The 20692-nt window shown below is 36.6% G+C and overlaps 1 protein-coding gene across 4 annotated transcripts in view; it reads right to left on the bottom strand.

Annotated features, from left to right (window-relative positions):
* Positions 1 to 20692, bottom strand: part of PDE10A (phosphodiesterase 10A) — a 178786-nt gene that overhangs the window by 68829 nt on the left and 89265 nt on the right. For all 4 annotated transcript variants that reach the window (XM_082276919.1, XM_082276918.1, XM_082276917.1 and 1 more), the window contains exon 3: positions 8865 to 8893. In XM_082276919.1, the coding sequence (XP_082133045.1) occupies positions 8865 to 8893 (29 nt within the window). The remainder of the gene's footprint in view (positions 1 to 8864; positions 8894 to 20692) is intronic.

Consider the following 20692-nt stretch of genomic DNA (forward strand, 5'->3'; position numbering starts at 1 on the left):
TGCCTGCGACTCACAGTCAGGATTTAAATCAAATCTTCAAAGGTTAAAGCGAATACGTTAAGAGAACGCATCATCAAAATGAGCCCACTGGCATAACAGCCCTGGCAGAATAACTACTTTCCCTCTAATCAAGCAGCAGTTCCACATGCACAGTAACTCTATAATAGCTATGTGCCCTTTGTCCTCACCTCTGTGACAGATGCTTGCAAATGTTTTATAAGCAGGGCAAACCACTGCACGCAGCCATCACTGAAAAGATGGCAGCTGTGTAATGCAGGGTGTTGTTACATGGCACACTTCTGGTACTGACCATCTGTGGACCCACAACTGGCCAGATGAATACAACTTGTCCAGATTCACAATTAAGTAGTTCTACCACTTAGATCAATCATCAACAAAGAATTACTCCGTCATGCAGTGTAATGTTTTTCCTTTTATTACGGTAGAGTGAAAGAGTTTTTTTATTAGGTTCTAGGCATTTTAGATTGGATAACCACAAGTATGTTTGGTCGAAAAACCACAATAGTCTTTATGAAACCACGTATTTAAACACTGAATAAGTCATCAGCAAACTCTGGTACAAGCACTACCCAATGTGGTTGCTAACACAGACTTGTGCATATTTGGTGTAAAAGTTACTTTGGGAAAGCAGCTCCTCAAAAAAATTCAACACACTTGGTGGAAAAGGAGTATTTATTATATATATACACCATTATATGGAGAAAGTACAATTTCTTAATTTGCAATTTAAACATTATTAATACTCATCAACTTTTCCTTAATTCATTCTTCCCATTGTTGATTTCCTTCTATTTAAGATTTGGTGTCTACAAGTATTTTAGTATACTTACTGTAAAATTCTGAATTTCAGTGACATTATGTAAAAAAATTCAACTGGACTAAAAACTAGTTTAGCACTACCACACCAGCATCATATTTCTAGTAGCTGTGTATGTTTTAAAGCTATGAAAATGGACTAACAATTAAAAAGGGAAATCATGTTATAAATATTTATATTTAAATCAATAAATATGAAATAAGATTGTTTTTTCAGGATTTATGTAAAAATATTTATACGGCTCTTAGTCTTTAGAATATTGCAGTGCAATAGAAGACAACAACCCATGACAGGTGATTGAAGAATAGTTTTGTGACTTAGAACTAAACAAGCAGGCTAAGAACATAAACTTTAAAGGAGATACTGAAATGCTGTAGAGTGAGATGAATTTTAAGTATTCGTTCACAGAGAAACTAATATTCAAGTACACAATTAAATATCTAAAGTAAAAAAAACCTGAAATGAAGATTAATTTCCGTGCTTTGATGCTCATAGCGCAGCTGTGCTACAGGCATTTTATGCTTTTGCAGGAAAGAAAAAGCCCTTCTGCTGCAACAAAAAGCCTTCATTAATACAGCAGAGGGTCAACAAGTAACAACATAATCCAGAGGTTGATACGTTTTCTCTGTAACTCCTTAAAACATCTTATGAATAGCCACAAGAAGAGTAAGTTTCTATGTAACACTTACTCCCTGCTACAGAGCTCTTTTTCCAGAGCAACAAATGCCTGGTTCTGCAACAGAACCTCGTCCTTTTGTAGGTCTCAAAGTGTATGACCCTATCACAGACTAGAGTTAGAATAAACAAGTAGCCCAAATTCCATTTAATGTGGAGAGGCATAGCCAAATGTACTTTGGGGGTGCAGAAATTCAACAGATGAAGAGAAGGAAAAAGCTCAAACCAACCGAACTCAAATGTCCTTGTAAAACTGTGCCATCCCAGGCTTCCCTTATTTCATTTGCTATGTCACAGGAGCCAGGAGGTGAGGGGCAGTGCCTGACTCTCAGCACTGTGCAGGCTGCCTGGATGGAGTGAACAGTAAGAGCCTCAGCAGGGCTGGGTGGCCCGATGCTACATGTTGTATCCAGCGCCACCAATTGTATCCAACTTCAAGGCACTCTAGGAGTGTCACAGGGGGCCATACCACGGACAGATGGAGGCGCACTTGAAACTGAGGACATGTATTTAATCCAAGACATGTAAGCAGGACAAAAAGAAAAGAAAAACAAAAAAAGAACCCAAACAAACAAACAGAAACACCTGAAACAAACAAAAAAAGCCCACCAAAAGCACAAAAACGCAAACAAACCAACCAACTACAAAAGAACTAAAACAGCTTCAAAAAACTAACAACAAAAAACACTTTGTGAGATCAAAATTACATTCTTAGGAAAGAAAAAATGAACTCAGCTGTCCAGGTAAGAAGGAATTCCTGGACCAGGATTAGGATCTGTTGGGACAAATGGAGGTTCTTATAAGGAACCTCAGTTCTTGAACGGTGTGAAATCACTAAGACTAAAGGATTTACGTAGGCCAAGGACATTGTACATAGACACAGGAGTTTAAAACACCTATTCTCTATCTGGTTACACCACTTAGTATTTTAGATAACCAACTTCTTCAAACCACGTAAATTAAATTGTCAATGGCAGCATCAAAACTTGCAGATAATAAATTCAAGTAATTCTGTGCAACATTTTACACAAAAGAATGTCCTTAGGCAGGGACTGGATTTCACCCAAGGTTCTTCAGTCATCTTTTTAAAACTGACAGCTCCTCTCTTCTCTATTAGCACACTACAGAACATAGGCAGCTGCTGAACCGAAAATGACCAAAATTTCCTCATAAACTTCCAGCCAACACAAGTTTTCTTTCCTATAAAACTATAGTCTTGGCAACAAGAGTAATCAGGGAAAGAATTTAAAGAAAAAACTAAGAAAACCTTCCAAACAGAAAAAGAACATTTGTTTGAAGTCTTAATGTCTGAATTAACTTAACATTTGATTGAGATGTCAGTCTAAAATATTTCATGCTAGATATTTTCATACTTGACCAGAAGTATAAAAAGACAGGTCTTACATACCTAAGTTCTCAATGCCATTGATGCTTGCATTATAAAAATGATTTTCCAACAGCAACACTTCTGTACTTCTTAAAAAAAAAGAACTGTTGCCACAAAAAGAAGTAAATAAACTAAAATATTTGATGCCTTTTGCTGAAATAGATCAGCTTTCCCTTCTCTCCGGTAACATTATGAAAAATCCCATATGCACAGTTACTATCCTGATTTAAGAGACTTGCTCTATATAATTTTCCATAAATTATCTTCTGGAAAGATAATCAATACTCAATTACTTGTATCTTTTCTAAAGAAATACTATATGTCCTTTAAGAATTTTGGCACTATTACTTTATTTGCCCACACAATAAGTAGCTTTTTAAACTGAAGAATATTCTTTTGTGTTTCTGGTTTTTTTTCTTCCTCACAAAAGAATGCATAACTAGAAAGGAACATATTGGTGGCTAGATTCAGCCCCTTAAAGGGAAAGGCAGCCTTGTAAGAGACATTTATTTTAAAAGTACCTAAAATCTTCATTCCATGTGTCACTACACTTTACCACAATGAGTATTCAGACATCTAGTGTAGAAACAAAGAAGGCCAGACTTGTAAGTACCACAATAGTCACCTACTTCTTTAAATGCAAGAAATTATTTTATTTTAGTTATAGTAGTGTTATTGCCCTTCTGATGGCCAGTGGGCATAAAGAAAGAAATAGCTGCAGGGGGAAGAAAAAAAATCCAACCTATTTAATTAAATTGATGCTAAAATTTATTCAGGTCATTTTTATGTGTAGTGAGGTAGGTTGTGCACGTGTTTGCCATGTATGTTTATGTGTACTGCTACCTTTTCTAGGCCTGGTACTTTCACTGGCTGCAATATTTTGCATTGTTTATCTGCACTGATGTTTATCTGGAACATTACTAGTTCCCATCTTGCATGGAAACTGGTGTTTGTTATTTTGGGGCACAGATAAGCACGAGATAACTACACTCTAATAAAAGTGAAAACACATGTAAACTGCACATTTTAAGAAACAAAAATATGGATCTTGACTTCATTTAAAAAAATCATTAAAAACCACAAAACCCCAAACCCTACAAAAGGGTAATCAAACTGCTTGTTTCACAGTGGAAATGCTGAGCCAAAGGATGTGAAATCCTTGGACTGGAGAAAGTGGTAAGCAATCTTACAGTGCAGAGATGGCTTTCAGAGGAGCAATGAACTTGGAGAGGAAACTCAAAAAAAATGAGAAGAGGTAGCTGGGCTTGGCTGGAGTAACCAGTTTTCATTAAACTTGGACACTGGAAAGCAAGCAACACTAAAGGGCAGTCTTAGCTGAGGTGATTAATTTTAATGCTTGTACATAGCCTCAGAGAAAACTGCTCCTACACGCATTTGTCTGACGTATGTTCTTCTTGTTTTGACTGGAGAGGACATGGGTTAGAACTTGCATGGTAAATAAAGTTTAACACTGCAGCACCATACACAGGTATTTATGAATTTTTTCTTCACCCATCAAACACCTTCACAACAAAAGGAAAGAAGGGAAAATACAAGATGATGTTTGGCAGCACAGGCCCTATTATGATGAAAACCAGCTCTCTTACTCTGCACAGAAAGGACTCACTAGTTTTGAAGGCACACATTTCCCAGCCTTTTTATGTAGCTGATTTCCAAGCCTCAGAGAGATGGTGAACACCTTTCCTAGAAGAAGTTTCTTGCCCCATAACACCCACTCATTGACATCCATTGTAACCTTCCCATCAGCTCCTTCCCTGTTACCAAATGGTAACACTGAAGTAAATTGCTTCACAATAGGAAAAATACATCATAAAGAGCAAAGGCTTCACTTATGAGAAAAGAACGTTATGATTACATAGAAGCAACCATATAATCTGTTATTAACTGTAAGGCTCATAAAATTTCATGAATATCTCAATTATATCACCTCACAAGATTATATAATAAAACAGCATAATGAGCTTCAGTTTAACTTGACAAGGCTGAATACTGCTCCTCTTTTTAAAAAGCTTTTTATAAAATGACATTCCCTCCTAATACTTGACTTGCAAGCACTCTAAAACACCATGTACAAAATTAAAAATAAACTTCTTCATTTTCCTACCACTGTTGCTTATCACTACCACAGGATTCACAAGGTTTTCTTTTTAAAGAAGTCAGCTTATACAAGCATCTTCTCGTGACAATAGGTGCAATGTCATTTGCAACACTTCTAAAGGCTAAATATATATTTTTATATATATTTATATTTGTTCTAGTTCCCTCAACTTTTGGATTAATTTGCTCTCATTTCTTGGGACAGCGTGAAAACATTTAAATCCCATCTTTAATAAGGAGATACTACAAGGAATGAGTTTGCTTTGCCAATGTGTCATAAAGAGCCCAAACCTTTACTATCAGTTGCACAGTGAAGATGCGTGCAATTACTGCAACTATTTACTGAAAACACACTTGCTAATTCTGTGACTAGCAGTGACATACTGTGCTGGGTGCTGGCTGGTGCCAAGGCAGCTGCCAAAAGGCTACAAGTCCAAAAAGGGGAAAGGAGAGGATTAAAGTATCAGTCCTGTTTCCAAGAATAAAGTACTGTAAATGAGCAAGTCACTTGCTAGGTAATTATTTTCTGGTGTTTATATGGTAAACTTCTGCAAAGTGAATTGCTGTTGGCATTGCCAGAGTTTACAAAGCAAAGGTACTTGCCAAAAAGCAGCCTCACTGGAAGTATTGTTCAAGTAAACATGGAATGGAAAGTTATTAAGCAAAATGAACAGCTAATTTTGCCGTGATCATATCAGGAACATTGAGTATTTTCATTTAAACTTCAGAATCTGAGGTACAAAAGAGCACACAGTGATCACGGGAAACTTAGCAGCACGTAGAACAGAATCCTGGCTATAGTTCATGAAGGAATGGGGTTATTTTTGCCAACTGAAAAGAATAACATGTCTCCAAAGCACACTGTTTTCACTGATGCTGTAAAAGAACTACATCTTTAGTCTACATGTACGTGAATACATATGCACTTAGTGCTTGAACTCACACTCCCCTATTTTCGTTTCTTTTGCAGATGAAGCAGCAAAAGAACAAAGTACTCAGCTTAAGTTTTGTTCATCCAAGTAGTTCAATAGTTGGTTTTCTTTCTGAAATCCCTCTGCCCAGAAAACCACTTATGTAGCTAGGATGGATGGGATCAGCCAACACACATCTGCACGATAAGTCAGCAGAAGAAACTCAGCATTTCCAAGGATTTTCCCAATGCTACATCATGTGAAAAGGAGATTCTGTCCCCAGTTACATATATTTCATAAACACTGGAAACTAGTACTCAGAAAAAAGTTCACAGGTTCACTGGTCACAGATGATCATGAGGTATTTTGTAACCAGAGCTTTCTTATGCCAAAAGCAGTCTACAGGAATAAGAAAATCTTTCCCCTCCATCTCCCATCAGATGTTAGGTCAGGCCAAATAAGGAAATCTTTATATATAATTTCTGAACACCAAAATTGGATAAAATTGCCTTTAGGAGACCAGAATTAAAAATAATAAAATTTTAAAAGTTTCTTTTCTATTCTACAATTCTCAAAATTTAAAGTATGTGGAAGTTTTCTCCTGTCTTCTCCTCCTTTCTCCTCTTCCTTCTTTCAAAACTTGAAATGAAGGGCCAACAGCCAAGTTTTTTGCTTTATTTCAATTTTCTACTAAAAAGCTAAAAATGAAAACATATTCAAAATGCAGTTTCTATACAACAGGAATTCAGAACTTCTCTTTCGAAATTTCTTAAATTTTCACTGTGAAATTGCAACAGAAAACCCTTGAAAATACTGAAATTTCCTTCCAACAATTAAAGATTTTTTTCATTATATTCCTACCCTGTTTTCTAGTTAACATGGTATTTTTAAGCAATCAGTGATTTAATTCTGCAATAAATTTCCTTTCACTAACCTTAATTTTTCCTTCCCTATGATACAAGCTGCTTCTTGCAGATGTTCTCAGGAATTAAAAATGTAACACTTAATGACTTCAAAAATCATAATTTTTCAGTCATCATGAACATGTCTTTTTGTCTGAAAAGCATTACTCATGTACAGAACTTTCCTAATTTAAATTATAATTTATGTTCATATTTTAATTAAACTGGTATCTGTTTTAGCTGCTGCTGAAGAAAGAGGATGTGTTACAATGGTCTACATTATTATGTATGGCATTATTCAAAAATATAACAAACAAACCTGTTGATTTGTAGCATGGTGTGTTACTGAGTACCTTCAAGTACTTTACTTTAAAAAAAGCCAAACCAAATAGCAGTGCAACACAGTATACATACCAAGTGCACAATGATTGATGGCTAAAAAAACAAGGGAGAAAATGTTTACTAAAGAACATCTGAAGTATCATCTGCACCCTACTGATTCCAGGGCTTCAAGTGACAGCCCATCCATCTTTAGGAAACTCTAAGCCACTAGATAGGACTTTGAGGGGCTGAGATGGCTGCAACCAGTCTGAGAGACACAGGGTGTGACTGGCAAGGCAGACTTGGGGAGTTCAGGGTTTCAGAACTTGCTTTCTTTGCCCTAAGTAGCTCAGGTGAGGTATATTCTGCAAATCCGTTTTACAGAGTTTTAGGTAAATGTTAATCTACTAAATTAATGACAATTAAAAGAAACTTTCCCACATGCATAATTAGAGCTTCTGAGATTTTTCGGCAGATCATTAGTTATTTTGAAATCAAAACAATATATAAAGATATTCTACGAACAATAATTCTAGGTTACACCAAAATGTATTCACTGTCATAACAGTAGCATATTAAGGGATGAACAAAAACAATGTTGAAAATTAATGAATTACTAAAACACACTAATTTTCAACAAAATTCTCAACACCCTTACAAATCCATGGCACATCATGTATATGGAAAACATCTGCTTGAGTAAACTCACTTTAGACAACATTTAATTTCTTTTTTGTATGTATGAAGTGAAATTCAGTTCCCCCTTATCCCAGCCCTCTGCTCACAGAGTTACAAAACTGAGGTTTCTACTACCAGCCTTAGTTCTCCACTCCTTCCACACTAGCATTTTCCAAAGGACTTCTACTGAGAGAAAGACCACCCAGACAGTTTTTGCAGTCTTTCAACCTGCCCTGTTTTTAATATGTGTCTGACACTACTGTGCTTCTCCTGAGAACATGAAATAGTTTATGCAAGATATTCAAGAAGTTTAGAAAACAGAATGATTCCACCTCAGAAAGCAGTAAGGGTGCCCCCTTCTTACGGGGTCCCTCAGGATGACTGGACCCATCTGGGGGCAACAGATTGTCCTGTACTGATCTTTTCTCATTCACAGAAAAGGCACTCATTCCTAACAGATCCCTGTAATTAGTCCTCAATCATGGAACAATATTCTGTAGGACAGTGTCAATAAGATGTAAGGCTAGGGCTGGTTATCTGTTACTGAATATGTTTTTTTAGGATTTTACATTACATTTCATGCAGAACACTGCAAAATATTTTAAATTAGAGAATTTAACTCATCATACCATAGCACATCTCAAAAGGGAGTTATTAAATAGGGCATTTTTCTTCCCTTTTTATGCTTGCCATCTATTGAGGCAGTTGCACTGATTAAATAGTCTGATGTTATGTTCAAAGTCCCATGAATTTCCTGGTTTCCATGAAGTACCTTTTTAAAACTGGATCATGAAAATAGCACTGGGAGAACTCTAAATGCAAAATACCCTTAAATTTATTTACAGGCAATCAAGTGTTCCTAATACTTATTTTCTTTATTAACTCTTCTCTAGACAGCCTGTACAGCAATTTTTCTCTGGAAATCCACTATAACCAGGGAATAGAGTTAAATCTTGATCAGAGTCTGTGGAAAAAATCATTTTAAGTGAGCAGTGGGACACTTCTTTTTAGAGGGGATAGAGAGCAGCACTTACCCTGCTGACTTCTTTAGGAGCCATTTCATCTAAAAAGAAACAAACCAAAAAATTAGGCACACTAGGAAGTTTCTAGGCTGAATGAAGAACAAGATAACAAACTTCAAACAATTTTTCACATATGTACAAAACTCTTCTAACATGGTTCCATAAAGCGATTGAAATATCCTGAGACTGGCTTGCGTTTACAATCTTTTAAAAACTTCTAAAGCTAACCATCAATTGAAATTAGGATGATGTATTTAGGAATTCTATCCTGACTTAGTAAGAATAGAAAATTTCATACATATCAGAATTCAGAGGGAAGCTGGCACAGGCCAGCAAAACACTACACTTATATTCCAGTTCAGTAAGGCTATTGATAGTAGTGCACAGTCTGAGAATTAAACACCTTTGCTACCAAATATATGCCACCAATATCCTACAGGGAAGCTAGTGAGCAGCCTTATTCAGAACCTCCTGTTCTGAATATCAAAGATGCTAGTCCTGTCGGCTTCTTTGGATGCGAAAAAAATGTCTTGTAGCCATAAGAAAAGACAAATATCACTGACGTGATCTGGCATAACATGTTAAAATAGATTATGAGATTTTATTTTATATATACACAAAATATAATGTTTTGTCCTTTCAAATGCAAACAGACTTTCATGCATTTTTGGTAAATTTAATACATATAAATAAACACAGGTACAATATCAGAGCACCAGCTAAAATACTTAGTATTTCTGAAAATGATGGGAAAACAGCTATACAGCAAGAACACAACTGCCACAGGAGAAGTTTCCAACTTTCAGTTTAACCACACCAAAAGTAGCTTAAGCACACATTTACAAACCTCCAGTTGGTTAGTTGTTTCTGAAAACATGAAGAGAACTATTTGTAACCTTTTATTTGCTCTTAGGGATCAAATTACTATACTTCAGAAATTAAAATTAAGTCAGGAAATAGATTTAATCTCACAGAAAATACCATATGTTTATGTTTGCCAAAGGCTCTTCATATATTGACATTTAAGATGAACTTTTAAACAATAAAGGCAGAAAAAAACCCACATTTTCTAGAAAACATATTTAATACACAATTTCTGGTGAAAGAATTCTCTATAGCAATACAGATTTCCCCTCAAAATGGAGTGATGCCAAGGAAAACAATATATTTCACAACAATGAGTAAGTATTAGTCTCCTCTTAACCCCAGACAAATGATATGCAGCTATTTTACACATGCAGAACACAGGCATAAACTTAACTCAGCTCTTTAAGGCAGTTCTGTTGCTTGCAATGCAATGTGTAACACATGCTCTGCCACATTCAGTGATGTTATCTTCCTGAACCAGACAAATCTACATACCAGTTACAAGAACAGCCAGTGCTATGCTCAAAATCCATCTCCCCTACTACCTGATTTCTGACACTGAGCAACAGGAAATGTGAACAGCAGAAAACAGAGTGATGACATGACAATTTCCTTGGAGTAAAATCTCAGTTTTCAGCAACCAATGGATTAAACATTTCTTGAATCAGTGTTGATACTTTTCTGTTTAAAGGATGGGGTTTTCTTCCTCACACTTTTGTGGGGTAGGAGGGGTGTTAGATTTTGTTTGGCTGGTTATTAAACCTGAGTCACCAGTCTTCAGCATTCTCAAAATTCTATGAGCTCCACAGTTCAAACACATAATACGAGAAAAACTATTTTATTTTGAATCTGTGCACTATGTATTTCATCTGATGCCCTCTATTCACCTTATTTATGGAGCCTGTGATGCTACAGATCTCTCAAGCAAGTCCTTCTCTGCTTCATACCCCATCTAAACCTTTCCTGGTTTGAGAAGACTGGTCTGGTTTGCTGCAGGTAACTCTCACCACTTCTACTTCCTCTGTCCCACTGCATCTTGCTGGAATGGGAAGTCCAGAATTACAGGCAATTCTGCAGCTCAGGAGAACACAACTAGGACTTACAGAATGACACAGGGATAATTTAGGGAGTTTCTCTCTATTTGAAAGGAATAATACCTAACATTTTACTTGTTTCTTGATAGTTACTAAACACTGGGCTAACATTTTCAAACATTTATATTCTGTAATACTGATATCACTCACTCAAAATTATAACTAAGACCCCTCTACTGTATGTGTAAAATTACTTTCCCCATATAAAGTAGTCAGCATTTATCAGAATTAACTTTGCCACCTGTTTTGTCTCTCACTCAGTACCTTTAGTACCCTGGATAACTATACCCAAAAAAAAAAATTAAAATCTTATCTTCTTATCTTCCAAATTAACTTCAACCCTGCATCCTCTTACCCAAGTGATGTATATATTGAAAAACATGGGTAAATCATACTAGCAATCTCCCTCTACTGGAACAAAATCAATGTATTGTAACATTTTGTCGCGGGTTGGGTTTGTAACCAGGCAGAACGCTAACCTATGACACATATTGAACATAAATAACTACCATCACAATTCTATCCCATCACACCATTGTAAGACATAACTGCCACTGCAATTTCAGCTTAACTACCTGTACAATTCTAATTAAAAACTGCACAGTACACTACAGATATGCGTAATAATCATTATAGTAATTAAAGACAGCATCCATCTGGGAAAGCTTCCATACTAAACCCAGTCAAATAAGATAGGAAGAAGCAGAAAGAAAGAAAAGGAACAGACAGAAAAAAAATCCACAGAAGTTTGTTGTTCAGCACAGTATAAATGAGGCCAGGTTTATTTGGCTTGGGGTTCTTTTTGTTGGGGTGTGTGTGAAGAGGTGTTAAATTGTGTAACTGTTCATTTAATGGAAAAAAATTGCATTTCATTCTGCACATTAAAAAAAAAAATCCCATTTCTTACTTGGAGTTTTATGCATGCATTTAAAAAGAACAAAACAAAACAAAGGCCAATAAGCTTTTGACAATTGCAAGATGCTAAACCAGAGTAGTCACAAAGAAAACTTTAATACAAAGCAAGTTTTCAACATCTCAGACATGAAATTTTGAGGCATTTACCATGGAAGCAATGATTCTAATGCCCAGTTAGTTTTATCATAGGAACTCTTCTGGAAAAACAGCATTGACTTTCTCCCTGGTCTCATGCTGCTCTTTTTTCTGTGTAGATAAATATTACTGCTGGTACACTATTGTTGTTGATGACAGCAAACAAATGCTCAGGATTAATTCTGTTTATGAGATCCCAGATAGCTCTACAGTCACAGTTTCCTAAGGAGTGTTTTCCCACACAGCAGATATCAGATTGACCTAATAATTTTTCTTTCGAAAATTTGCTTTAGGCTTCAGATACTAAGACACAAGTTGTTTGTAATGCTATTAGACCAGCATAGATATATTTGTTGCCTTTTTTTCCCTTGAAAAGTGTCATACACCTATAGATCAATACAAATTCCACATAAGTTTGCGTAGACTGATCTCACCACCCCGAAATAAAGTTTACCAGGTTTAATTTATCTCTGTGGTAGAATGGCATTGGTCAGATGAAATTGGTCAGTCTATTTTAATTGCAATTTGCATTCTTGTTTTAGACTTCTTGAATCCGGCAGCTCATGTGTCCACTGCATTTGTAAGATCTTTCAAAGACACCTCAGCTGAGGGTGAGTTTCCTAAAGCAGTAACTATCACACATATGCAACAAAAATTTCAAGCCATCACTCAAAAATGTTCTTGCTTCTTAATGCACAATCTCATTAAGAGCACCTGAACAGCTCTCCTGATTTTCAACTGTCTGGATTTATTTCACAGTTCAGAAGCACTCATAGTGTTACTTCACAGAAAACTAACTTAGACAGTTAGTTTAAACATAGACATAGATATTGAAAGGGAATATTCATTAGATTGATCACTGGTGGCACATTGTGTTTCCTTCCCTGAAGCAGGACAAAATATAAATTCTAGCTATTTTACATGAACAATAAGATCCACATTTTTATTTTTAAGTTCCTGAAAAAGGATGCTCAGTTCTTCCTCTTCTTAAGTAACATACATCAGACAATAAATAAGGCCCAAACCAAGACTTCACTGCAGATGGTAAGCAGAGAAACATATTGTCTCCCGGGTGTCCTAAAATTTTAATTCACTCCTTTGCATATAAGCAAACAGGGCACTACACACAATAGGATTCAGGAGACTATGCATTTGACTTCATTAGACATACCTAAATCTGGTAAATTTGGAACCTTATTATTTTCTATGGTCTTAGCCCGCACTAAACTGATGAAAGAAACGGAGCAATTTTGCAGGATGGCTTATCCTGGCCAGAAAGCTTCCAAAAGGCATCTTCTGAAAGTATCACCAGTCCTTGTGAGAACAGAAAGGCATGAGGAAGATCCAGGTTTTGCTTCGGTTTCCAAAACTGCTTAGTTGTATAAAACATACTGACAGTAGCTCCACAGGTATACATCCATGCTCATAAAAATCCTCCATTATACAATGCATGTGGCAATTCAGACTAATCTAAGCAGAGCATTTCCACAAAATTACGATTAAAAAAATTGGTTTATAATTAACATAGACATACCTTCTTACTTCTATTTACATAGCAGGAAGATGGGTGTACTCCCAAACTTTTGGAAAATCTACCCCACATCTTCTAAAGGTTTCATAACATTCTGTAGAAGTCTCTCAAGTTTAATACACCTCAGCAAAAACCATGTTGGAACCTGGGCTCTGACCATCAGGAAGAAACTTAATAGTTTCCAGCAGTAAATATGCTTTTTCAAGAAAGTCTATGATTGTGTTTAATGGTAATTAGCCGATGACTTCATATCCTATTCAACATGGCTGTTGAATGACAAGAGTGTTAAACTGGTTAGCTCATCCACCTTATCAGTCAACAAGGTGCAATCACCATTGTTTATTACCAGAATGCAGTCACAAAACAATGGGCTGAAGAGTGTGTAAAACAATTTATCATTTTTTCACACCAGTTTACAGTTGCACCTTCTTGCCTACATCTACCGCTTTTCTCATCTGACACAAAATTCTGCCGGGTTTTCACTTGATTTTTTCCCTTTTTTTTTTTTTTTCCCCAGAAGTCCTGGCTGCCAAGCATAAGGTATCCTAAGAGTTTACTGCAATCAATGCATCTAAGAAAGAGCATTATCACTAATAATCTGTCCTCTCACTTTTGAATAGAGCTGTTCCTTTACTTTTGAATATTTTTCAAATACCAAATTCAAACTTCAAAATTGAAGTTTTATTGTGTTCAGCAGGTGTTTACAAAGAGAAGAAAAAAATGACATTGCTGTTGGCTCAAATACTACTTAGATATATACCTTAAGCAATTCCATTAAAATCAATAGAACTGCTACAGCATACATTGGAAATCAGAAATGCTTTTATGTATTAAATGTCATGGCATTTCTGTTATGTATAGTGATTCAGGGCTGAAGGAGATGATTAAAAGAGAACACTGCTGGAAGCAGGTCCTACAAAGCTCTAACAACCTGAGTAAGCCCCACTGGATCTTGTCCATTGCAAGACATTTTGATATTTTAAAAACATGCATACCTTTTGGACCCTGCTGGGCCTCTGGAGTTTGGCTTGTTTATTCCTAGACCATGAATACCTCTTCCCAACTGATAAGATGCCTGAAGAACTTTAAGGAAAGACACTTCCTGCTTTCTCAACACCTATATACAGCCCACACTCCACTCTGAGCCTAATGAGGCAAGTGATGGCATCACACAGCTCAGTGCCATGATGTTCCCATCCCTGGCATGGAGCAAGGCTTCCAAGGCTTGTTGGCCCAAACAAACCAAGAAATTTCAGCAGGTTGTCAGCTTCTGGAGCAGGAAATACTTCATATGGCTCAGTGACAGCAAGAGAACATAATAATGTTATACATGTTAGGAAGAATGTAATCTTTCACTTACCCTGCAGAAACAGAGCATCAGATACCAACATTTTTAGTAAACTTTTTGCTTTTAATTATTTCTATTTTGTTCTCATCCCTGCCTTTTTGATCACTTTATTCTCACCTCCTTCTGTTTAGAAACATTAAAGATTTTTTTTAGAGAAAAACATGTCCACATAATAAAATTGTAACTTACTGGACTCTTAAGAAGTTGTTCAAAATTTTCAGATTCCAGTGTTTATCGCTATAGAGAATCAAAAGTAGAACAAGAAGCTTTGCAGCCTGCCTGATTTTCTACTATCTGCACCTCTGACTACATTGAAAACAAATGTCATGTTACTGAACTTTGCAGCAAAATCCTCAGAATTTGCACAAAAATCAAGACTGAGCAGTTTTCTTCTCTTTAGAACAGCTGACAAAAGAAACAAAAGCAAACACCCCAGAGGAAAAGTTTGCTAATGTCAACAAGGGTAAGGGATCATTAGAGCTTGAGATGATGGGTTACCACATGGGAGGGTGCAGTGATCCAGTGTGAAACATATTTATGTCAGGGGAATCATCTCAATCCCTCTGAAGAAACCATACTGTAACTACAACATAGGTGCATTTGTATTAGAGATGTATTTTATTTACTTTATTCTGGAGATTGAAAACCAAGAAACTGAAAAAAATGTTTAAATTAATCAGGAAAAAAACCTGAAGAAGAAAAACAGGGACTAAAATTTACAAATTAAGCCTTTTTGCTTTTAGGATATTTCAGCTGATTTGTTAGTAATCATAATCAAGCTCTCAGTGACTGAGTTGAATATTACAGAATAATGATGTGCAGATAATTCATGACTTTGGAGTCTTTGAAAAATGACATGTTACACTAACATGATGAACAGATTGAAACCAAGAGAAGATTGAACTATTTACTACTTATCAGTACCACCACTGTGAGTAAAACGTTTTGCTTGCAATGAGAAGACTGTCAAAAAAAACCAAAAAAAAACCAAAAAAAAACCCAAAACAACTTCAGGGAGTTCAGGGAATGGAAAGGAACAGAATATGTAACTACAAAATTATAGACAGTTCTCCATGAACGATAATGACAGCACCTTATGAGTTTCTGAACTAGTCATTTTTATTCTAAAAAGATTTTGTAATGACAGATAATTATAATTCACAGTAATTATACAAGAAAAAAAAAATTAAAAATTATCTTTTTGGCTGCTCTACAACAACAACAACAAAAAAATCCAAGACATTGTGGAGTTCAGTATTCTTCAACTGACATTTGAACAAATGCAAAATTTTAACTCTCTCTAGTAGCAGGTGCAGTATTAAAAATGTTAGGCCAGATTTAGAAAAGTTTTCAGGCAGGGATACATCCACTATGATTTCCAAAAAATCTCCGTAGCAGTCTGGCAACCAATTCCTTGAAATGAAAGGAAGTTACATACCCCAGCGATGAGTAGGTATGTTGATTTACCACTGCTCATGTGAGAATGGTCATTCACTGAGTTGTAGAGACTCAGCCACTTGTGAACCTCTAAGATTATATTAAGGTTATGTGAAATAATTGAGGAAGGTTATAATACTGAGAAGTGAGCTTACTAGAAAACAAGATAAAAATGTGACAAATACCAGTTGTCCCTGGCTGAAAACAAGAATGTTCCCAATGAAGCTCTGTTTATATAGCTCTGACCGGTCTTGTGTAACCTCGAGGACACACTGTAACAGCCAACATCAGACACTTCAGCACCAGAACACATTACAAAGTCACAGCACTTAGCAGTCCACATGCATCACGAGACATGGTCATTAAATAGCTTGGCACAACAGCATCCAGGTTGTCCTTTGACCCAGACTGGTTCTCCGAGAGGTTCCACAAAAATTGACAGGCAAAACCCAGTCCTCAGTGCACTGATGATTTTCTCATTTCTGAGTATGCCTACCAGCACATCCTCATGCTCCACTATGCCATCACATCTACTGCATACCAACTTTCAGTACAGAAACTTCGACACAGGCTTCAAACAGAGGGCTGGCTGTACTATCAGGCACTGATGATTGTCCCATCATAAGAATCTAGCTCCTTGAATCATTCAGCCATAAGAAAGGGAGGTAAATCACAGAATCTCTGTAATTAGGAACATGTGAAAGACTTGGGGACAGAAATCATCCCATCCTTAGAGGCTGCAAGGCAAATGTGCCTCAGACACACATTCACACAGAGAAGAGATCACACTGGAAATTTCAGAAGGAATTCTCACAGCTCACCTGATAGATAGATGTCAAAAAAAAAAAAAAAAAAAAAAAGAAATGTCCAAAAGGAAAACTGTAAATTCAGATCTACAAGCTCTACAAGCTTAGAGTAAATGAAGAACTGGATGTGTTCATGCAAGACAAAATTACTTTGATGTGCATTTTTTATTTAACTAACAAAATCCAATGCAGATGGTAAATTAATTGAAATACTTAATAAGAAATCAGGAAATACATAAAGAAATCAGCTGGAAAGCTAATAAACTATATCTAACACAGCAGTAAGAGAAAGTGGAAGTACCACTTCTGTCGTTGGAATAAAGGGAGCCAGAGCCAACCGTACCTCTTCAACACAGCTGAAGTTGCCACCTGCTGGGATAAGGAGCTGTGTCTATCTCCCAAATTGTCAATCTAAGAGAACTACTAATGATCACACACTGAGAGCCTGCAACCAAGCGAGAAATCTATTCCTGCAAGTATGAAAAGGGTAATTCATAATCTAAGTCCCTTCTCACCATGCCTTCAAAATAGTTTTGAAACAGTCATGATTGAGGAATCTCATAATTTGCCAGTTACAGCACCATTCTTCCCAACTTTCTTCATCAGGCCTGCCACAGAGTTCTGTCAACACCAACACGAGTTTCTTACGTAAGCAAGCGTCACACAACTACTTGGATGAGGAATTTGGAAAAACAACCCCGTGACACAACCGCTTCTTAGACACTTCTTTATCTACTACATCTACCTAATTCAGAAACACTAGAGCTGTGCTATTTAACCCATTTGAGTCTGACATCTACTCAGATGGTGGCATATGTACAAGGCCACTCAATTTTCACATGCATCACTAATTCCCCCAGGAGCTACTAGGGGACCTGACCTTTTCTAGACACCAGGCCACTAGTTTTGACAACTAATTGCAGGAGTGAGATTAAGTCATCAAACAGTACACCAAAGAGAACAGCCTAATAACTACATAAGAAGTTGGTGGTTCAAAAGACAAACATTAACATAATTAAATAAAGCAAGACTGAAAGCAGAAAGAAGAGCCAAAGAAAAGACTTTCAAAACAGTTTCAAAAGGAGGACGTGCAGGGAGAGAGGGACAGAGGTGCCAGGATGAGCAAGCAGCTTGGACAGAGACATCAGATGCTACCAACGGTGATGTGCTTTACTGACCTCTCTAGGATTATTTTACTTTCTGCCATGGTAGAAAACAAGATCCAGTAAAAAGAAAAAAATACTGTTTATTACAGATCAAAAAAAACCCCAAACTGCATCTAAAGAAAATCAGTCACAAAGTAAGATTTGAACAAAAAAAATTATTATTGTTTGCAATATTGTTCACTGCTACTGTTAGTGAAAAAATAATACTAGAAACTTAAATCTTAAGCTTTAAAAATACAGCTGTCAAGAAAAAATAAAAAAAGGTGGTTGCTTCAGAGTGCTTTGCCATTTTCCATCAAGTGAACAGATGGCATTATTAAAATTCTAGTAGAATGAAGTATTTATAAGTTCATTAGACAACACTAACTATGCAAAAAAAGACAGCAATATTGCAAATAAAGCTGCTGGATTCAAAATAGCATAAAAGTACACATAAGGGTTATAAAATCATATTTATGAGTTAATATACAAAAACAAATATGCCAAATGAAACAAAAGCACAAAAGAAATGCAGAAAAAGCTCTATAAACCAGTAATTTATTTTCCAGGGTCACTTCCAAGTTACTCCATGCATTCTGAGCCTGAATTCTATAAAAAGGACTTCAAGTTTGACAGTGTCTAAGACAACTGAAAGGGAAAAAGCCTGTTACATTTCCTTTTCTTTAAATGCATATATAAAATTTATACTGTGAAGTACAATAAGTAAGAATGAAATTGCTCCAGAAATAATCCACACAGAAATGTAATCTCATTCTCTGAGGTGATGTTCTCAGAAAATAAACAAAAGGCCACCCAAATGCATCTAGCACATAGGTCAGTGCTTTTAAATGCTGTCCCACAGTGACTAATTTGATACCTGAGGTGCTTTATCTGCTCTTCTCTTCACCACTTTGAATTATTAGCCTACACTGAATTCACTTTGGAATCACTGATTTGTAATTGCCTTACTTTCTATTGTCTTTCTTCCAGGCATAACAATGTCTCGACTTGGTAAAGTGGTGTCTGTTAGGATTCTAATTAACTTGAATAAGATGCAAATTCCTGTCACCTTCAAAATGTGCCAAAATGGATTTCCTATAAAAAGAGATATCTAACAAACTGAAAATTCAGCTTTCACTCCAAATTAATATATATCAGTTCCCATATGTGGAGATTTATTCAAAAGCACACCACTTCTCTGTGCAACTTTTATGAGTACAATCTGTGTTAATGTTTAACTCCTTTAAGCACCCTGTCCTCTCTGCGCATATTTTATGCAGTCTAACACGTAATTCTTGGAAAGTCTTTTCTTTGATACCTACATGGAAAATGATTCAAAGAGGGATGTGTACAATTTCAAAGCAGGAATCTTTCTCCAGAATTTAAAGAATTGTGTGGCACTTTTCTTTTGAGGGATCCATTAGCACAGGAGAACATCGATCTGTTGGAGTGAGTCCAGAGAAGGGCCACCAAGTTGAGTGGAGGGATGGAGCACCTCTCGTACAAGGAAAGAAAATTGGCATTTTTTTCAGTCTGTAAAAGAGAAGACTTTGGGGTTATGTAATTACGGCCTTCCAGTACCTGAAGGGAGCCTACAAGAAAGATGGAGAGAGACTGTTTACAAGAGCACATAGTGACAGGACAAGGGGGAATGGGTTTGAAATGAGAGTAGGTTTAGATTTGACATTACAAAGAAACTCTTTACTGAGAGGCTTATGAGGCACTGGAACAAGCTACCTTGATAAATTGAGGATGTCCCATCTGTGGAAGTATTCAAGGCCAGACTGGAGGGAGCTCTGTGCAACCTGGTCTAGTGGAAGGTGTCCCTGCCCACAGCAGGGGGCTTGGAATTAGGTGATCTTTAAGGTCCCTTCCAAGCCAAACCATTCTGTGATTCTATTACCTAAACCATGCCCAGTGTTTTGTCAATGCTTGTCTATTACTTCATCAGATACAACCGATGCCATCTCAGATTAGAATATTTGAAACTGTCTCTTCCTGAAGGGATGAACCTATCTAGAAAGGAATGGCAAGGTGCAGGTCCACACCAGCAGAAACCAATTTAAGCCTGAACTACCACCTCTGTGCTCTCTCCACTGCCTTGGGGCAGCTTACAGCCGCAGCAGTGAGCTGTAGGTATAATCTACAATTACATAAGCAAAATGACCAATGCCTGGGAAAGGCTAGATATACACACCCAGGGATGGAAGCTGAGGGCAGGCAGTGCAGGCTTAAATCAACCAGAGTTATTTTCTAGGAACAAGAAGGTTCTGGCACAACTAAACACTGCTTGAGCAGACAGGATTCATTGGCATCTCAGTTTCCTAATGACTGGACTATTCAAGGTGGTTGGTGCCAACTAAAGGAGCCTGAGGTTCTGAAGACTCTCAAGGAGGCATTGAAAGTTCTCTTTGCTAAGATGATTGGTACTTTTTTTTTTTTAACATAACACGTTCATTCATATGTAATAGCTTAATAAAACAAAATGCAATTATGGCTTCCTTCAGGCTGGAGACATGGACACATCATCTTTAGTAAAATGTAGCAGTTGCAGAGATGTCT

The sequence above is a fragment of the Coloeus monedula genome (assembly GCF_965178545.1).
Source record: "Coloeus monedula genome assembly, chromosome: 2".
NCBI lineage: Eukaryota > Metazoa > Chordata > Aves > Passeriformes > Corvidae > Coloeus > Coloeus monedula.